The sequence below is a fragment of the Lotus japonicus genome, chromosome 1 (genome assembly GCF_012489685.1).
Source record: "Lotus japonicus ecotype B-129 chromosome 1, LjGifu_v1.2".
Lineage (NCBI taxonomy): Eukaryota > Viridiplantae > Streptophyta > Magnoliopsida > Fabales > Fabaceae > Lotus > Lotus japonicus.
This window is the reverse complement of record NC_080041.1, coordinates 94,792,537-94,798,124: the sequence shown is the minus strand read 5'-3', so window position 1 is coordinate 94,798,124 and position 5,588 is coordinate 94,792,537. Positions and strand designations below refer to the sequence as shown.

Genomic DNA, 5,588 nt, shown 5'->3' with positions numbered 1-5,588 from the left:
GAACGTATACCTTTTTTGACACTTAAGAACTAATGGTAATAAACTCAACGCTATAAGACTTAACAAATATATAAAATTGAAGACGTTTGTTAAAACGATAATCCCCAATTCACTACTTGCCACAACAATGATTACTTTTTCCGAATGATGTTGACATGAAAATGATGTGTTAGCCTGTTAGGTTTGTATTCGCATAAGAATTGCTTTATATAAGCTTGCAACCACACTCTCCCTTTATCTTCTTTCTTCAGTAGCCCAGACTTGGAGTATTCTCATAGAAAGAGTTTTTTTGCAATTCCATTAATACCATAACCATGGCACCTACCACAGACATATTTAGCTCTTTACCTCACTCTTTGCTTTCCACCATTATTTCTTTGATACCGTTCAAAGAAGCTGTAAGAACCTCAATTCTCTCTAAAAGTTGGATAGACATTTTTAAGACTGTATCCAGCATAGAATTTGATGAAGTATCTTTTGTGAAAGATGGTCAAACTCATCAAATGAGACAAGGCCAAAGAAAGGCTTTTCTTGAGTATGTGATGCTTTGGATTGTTAATCACACAGGAACTGTCGTGAATAAGTTCTCTTTGCGATTATCAATGCCCGAAAAAGCTAAGACAGTCGTGAAAAAATGTATTGCTTTCGCCATAAAACACAAGGTGAAAGAGTTGGAGCTGAACTTTTGTGATCCAACGTTGGATTGTTATTTTACTACTAATCATATTAATCATGAGGCCTTGTTTGAATTGCCAGAATTTTTTTATGGCCACACTTGCCTTGAAACTTTGAACTTGTCTTCGTGCAACTTTGTTAAGGCTGAGTTGCTTCACTTTCATGCACTCAAAGAAATTTCTTTGGGTTGGATGGAAGTAAAACTTACTACTATTAAGACTCTGTTGTCAAATTGCAAGGGGCTTGAGAGTTTTAGTCTTAAGAGGTGTTGGAATTCAAATGAATTTGATTTACGGGAGGAAACCCCAAGGTTGAGAAAGTTGGTGGTGGACAGATGCATGTTTGGATCTAATAGTCTTTATTTCATAGTCAATGCTCCAAACTTAAGATATTTCTATTATTCCGGGCTGAATAATGACTTTTTGATCATAGACATACGTTCCCTTATGATGGAAAAGTCAGTTCTTGACTTTTGCATTGAGTTTGAAGGACATGCTCTTTTTCTCTACAAACTGGTGGAAGATATCTTGGGTGTTAGTGCTTTAACTGTGAGTAGTTACTTTCTTCAGGTATGTTTTATCTTTTTTATTTTGGTTATATAGCTACTTTTTAGATTGGCTTTACTTAAGATTGAAATAATAGATTATATATATATAACAAGAAATTGTAAATATATATATATATATATATATATATTTCTTCAGAGTTTAACATTTTGTATTATTTTGATATGCAAAGGTTGTTCCCACCGGAGGCTGCTTGCTCCGAATGCCACGTAATTTGAATGTGAGCAGTTTGACATTGAAGACCTCTTTGGATCAAAATGAGTATTTAGGAATCACATATTTACTTAATAGATGTTCTGAATTAGAGCGTCTCACTATCGAATTGGGTGTCCCTAAAAAATATTTGGTAAGTTATACAACCATGGAATAGAATTTGTTTTCCTAAATGTTATGCGGAGAAGAAACAGGAAAAAAAATACAATGGTGAATAGGTCATTGTGAAAATTTAATATAATGAATAAAATGAAAAATTTGTAAGATCATATACAAATTTTAAGCATAACAAATATTATTCTATTAAAAAATCTCATGTAAATTGATTGTCCCTTTTAATTTTGTGTTTACTTCTATCGTATTATATGTGTTGCTTTAATAGCCAATTTTATGTTATTCATATATAGGATTATGAGTTACCAGAAACCTTTACTTTTGAGAACTTTTGGACCATTCACGCAAGGGCATATGATTGCATGGTGTATACTCTTAAAGAGGTGGAGATTAAGGGATTTAAAGGATTGGTGAATGAGATTCGGATGCTCACTTATTTCGTCACTATTGGGAGAGTCTTGAGAAAGATGACTATCAAAATATTGAAGGATGATGTTGCCAATCAAGATGAAAGTTTGGATTCTAACTGTCATGACATGATAGAAAGGTTAATATCTCAAAGGGCTTCAAGAGATTTAAAGATTTTAATTTGTTAGAATTTAAAATTTCAGAGAACTTGAAATAATAGAAATTTAATTGAATTAATTAAATTTCCTGGATTTATAACTTTTCTTGTTTGGAATCAATAATTGAGTTCCTTCATTTGAAAAAAATATTATTCATATGATTTAGGTAATTTTCTTCTTTTATAAAATGAAATAAGTATGAATAAATGTCTGAAACACATAAATGTTACATTATAGAAATATTGAACATAAATACGAATTCTATTACATAATTTTATTAGTTTTTTTAAAAAATTTTTTATTAGTTAAAACAAATTAAGGACATACATCAATTAAAAAATATGTGCAATATCTAATATCTAAAACTAAAAGCATAACGAGGCAAGTTCATACATGTGTCACATTTTTTAAAGTTACTTTTAAATTCTCTAATTTAATTTGTGGTGCTTATTTATTGAATGCTGAAATTTATTATGATCAATTTTACATTTGAAAGAATAATTTAATTTTTTTTTCGAAAGTAGGTAACAAATAATTCAAACTTATAGTTTTGTTGTTTTTATGTTCTAAAATGTTGGCTGGGTGTTAAAGCATGCTTGCATGCTTGGGTTGGGGGGGGGGGGTTAATGATGGAGGATAAAGAATGCTTGTAGGATTTATACCTAGTGTTAAGACCACGTTTTTACCTTTGGTACCTTAATTTAGTTCTATTTTTGTTAACACTTTGTCTTTTTTTTTTTGAATGCCATAATCAAACTAATCTCAACTTAAAGAGAAGAATTAAAAAAAAAGAAGTTAGACATTAACGTTATATTCTAATATTGCACTCTTTTTCCATTTCTAGATTTTTATATCATTGGGTTTTTCATAGAAATGTTTTAATGAGACATATTCTTTAAATTGCCTTGTCAATTTGTTTCTTTCCCTTGGTTCATAAGAGGTTTGTTCTGATTTAGCTTTCTCAATCAATAATAATATTATTTTCTGTTGTCTAAAAAAAATAGATGTATATCGTCAAATTTTCATGTGAGAAGTTTTGGTTATAATCTGGGGAAATATCCTTGCACGTTTCATTTTCTAAACGAATAAAGTTGACTATATATATATATTAGTGCTGTTAATTCTGCTTCTCCCTCCTTTTTTCTGTTTCTTTCTCCCTTTCTCTCTTTGTATTAAGGGTTGGGGCTCCCCTTGTGTCCCTTTTAATACAATTCATTAGTTTATCCAAAAAAAATATGTGAGGCGTGCCCTATATTCTATAAAGAAAATATTTTGTAGATATTTGTAAACTGTAGATGTTCAACACATATTCAAGATAGAATGTTCAACATAAATTAATAAAAGTCACATGACATTTTTAAGTGGTCATGTGAACATTAAATTGTTTTAATTTTGACCATGCGTGATTAGATCTAACGGTTATAATTTATTCTTATTTTCTCTTATAACAACACATTTTTCATATATAATATATATATATTAAATGTGATAAGAAGAGACCTGAAAAAATTGAGGTGTCTGCTACGTAAGCAATAGTATTTATAATTTATAATTAAACATGGTTTTTATTTTACTTTCCTTTTATTTCATAAGTGTTTTGTATATGTGAATTAAATTACAATTGATTTTATTAAAGAGTTTAATTTTGATGCACCGACGGTGTAAAGTTTTTTTACACCGTCAACCAATCAGATTTCAAGGATGTGACATCTCAATTAAAGAAATTAAATGAAAAGAGAGATTTTCTCACATCCTTGAAATCTGATTGGTTGACGGTGTAAAAAAACTTTACACCGTTGGTGCATCAAACTTTTTCTCTTTATTAAAAGTACTCAAGTTATGACTGATTAGCTTTGAGTCTCAAAATATTTTTTTAACTAGTATTTTAGTTCGTGCAATGCACGTAAAATGCACGAGAAATTATTTTTTAAATATATAAATTTATATAAAAAAATATTATTTTTAAATATAATTGATGTTTTAAGTTTAAAATAAATAAATTTTATCTACTTAAATTATAATTGAAATTGTAAATTTAGAATAAATAAATAAATTTCATGTGTGGTATGATGAATTTTGGGTTAAACATCAAATTAATCTTTGAATTTGTGACTCGGTTCATATTTTCTTCTCAATCAGAAAATAAGCAGCAAAGTACCCCTGCATTTATAGAATTGTTGGCTTTGGTCCTCTTTCAAATTGGAACTTTGGCAACCTTGCCCAATGGCAGGCCAAGGCTTACGTGACCCGCCAGATGTCATTTTTAATTAAATTTAATTTTCACATATTTGATTAATAATTAAATTAAATAAAAATTATCAAAAAAATGCAAAAAAAAAAAACCTTAAACACTAAATTAAACTTTTCATCATCCATCTTCATCTTCATCTTCATCTTCATCATCAACCTTCATCCTCTTCATCTTCATCATCTACCTTCATTTTTCATCTAATTAAACCCTTCCTACTTTACCCAAAAACTTCATCATACTCTTCTTCTTCATTGACATTTCTCTGATAAACCTAGAAACTCAAGATACCTTAAATCTTACACTATGGTATGCTAGTATTGGAAGAGAAGCTTACACTATGGTATGCTAGTGAAGGGATACATTGGTTCTGTCGTCCTCAATTGCTGCAGAATTTGTTAGATGTGGGGTTATTTGAGAGCACAATCTGACCCATTGTTTTGGGAGATGATCTAGTATGCTCTTGGATGGACGATTTGACTTGCTCTGAACGAATTGGTCTTTTAAAATAAGTTTTCCTCCTCGGATACAGTTTGGGATCTTCATATTGCAAGGATTTCATGTTCAATTAAGGCGTGGTGGAAGGAGTGCCCTTTACGGGCAACGATTTTCCACTATACTTTGTGGACCTCCGTTTAATCATACCGAAGAGGGACTGAGTAAACTGCTGGTCACCTCCTCCTACCGGGGACCGTAAATTTAATGTTGATGGGTCCTCTCATGTTAACCCGGGGAGAAGCGGGGTTGGGGGTTTAGTTCATAATTCTTCGAGGCAAACTATTGGAGTATTTTCCAAGGTCATGGGTGAATTGTGAGCTTTTGAAGCTGAGGTTAAGGCAATACTTCATGGTCTCATCTTTTTCCAACAATTTCACTTGTTAAGTTCAAACGTTTATCCATATCGTTTATCATGTTTTGAACGATAACAATTTTAAGGGCATAAGTGCAACGCTAAAAATTTCATATTTTAGGAACACTTTGACTCTTCGTCTATCTCTACGTTGTTCTGTCCAAGCCAAACAACTTATATGAAAAGATAATTCAAATCCCTGTGAAGAAGCTACATTCTACTGGTTAAAGTCTATCGTCTTACTCAAAATGGCCAATTGAAGGAAAAGGAAAGAAGATCATCTGAATTGAAGTAAGAGGAACGTTTGAAGAAAAGAAGACCACCAATGAAGAAAGCTGAAGTGTTTGAAGAATGAG

The 5,588-nt window shown here is 31.0% G+C and overlaps 1 protein-coding gene across 1 annotated transcript; it reads left to right on the top strand.

Moving 5' to 3' along the window:
• The first annotated feature begins 314 nt into the window (after positions 1-314).
• Positions 315-2,164, top strand: LOC130712898 (putative F-box protein At3g29830). The gene is made up of 3 exons (XM_057562718.1): positions 315-1,244; positions 1,414-1,587; positions 1,862-2,164. The coding sequence occupies exons 1-3, from the start codon at positions 315-317 to the stop codon at positions 2,162-2,164; spliced, it is 1,407 nt and encodes a 468-aa protein (XP_057418701.1).
• Positions 2,165-5,588: the final 3,424 nt, after the last annotated feature.

Coding starts and splice junctions, on each gene's coding strand:
- LOC130712898 (XM_057562718.1), top strand. CDS start 315: ATGGCACCTACCACAGACATATTTAGCTCTTTACCTCACTCTTTGCTT. Junction 1,245..1,413: donor TGAGTAGTTACTTTCTTCAG/GTATGTTTTATC, acceptor TGATATGCAAAG/GTTGTTCCCACCGGAGGCTG. Junction 1,588..1,861: donor GTGTCCCTAAAAAATATTTG/GTAAGTTATACA, acceptor ATTCATATATAG/GATTATGAGTTACCAGAAAC.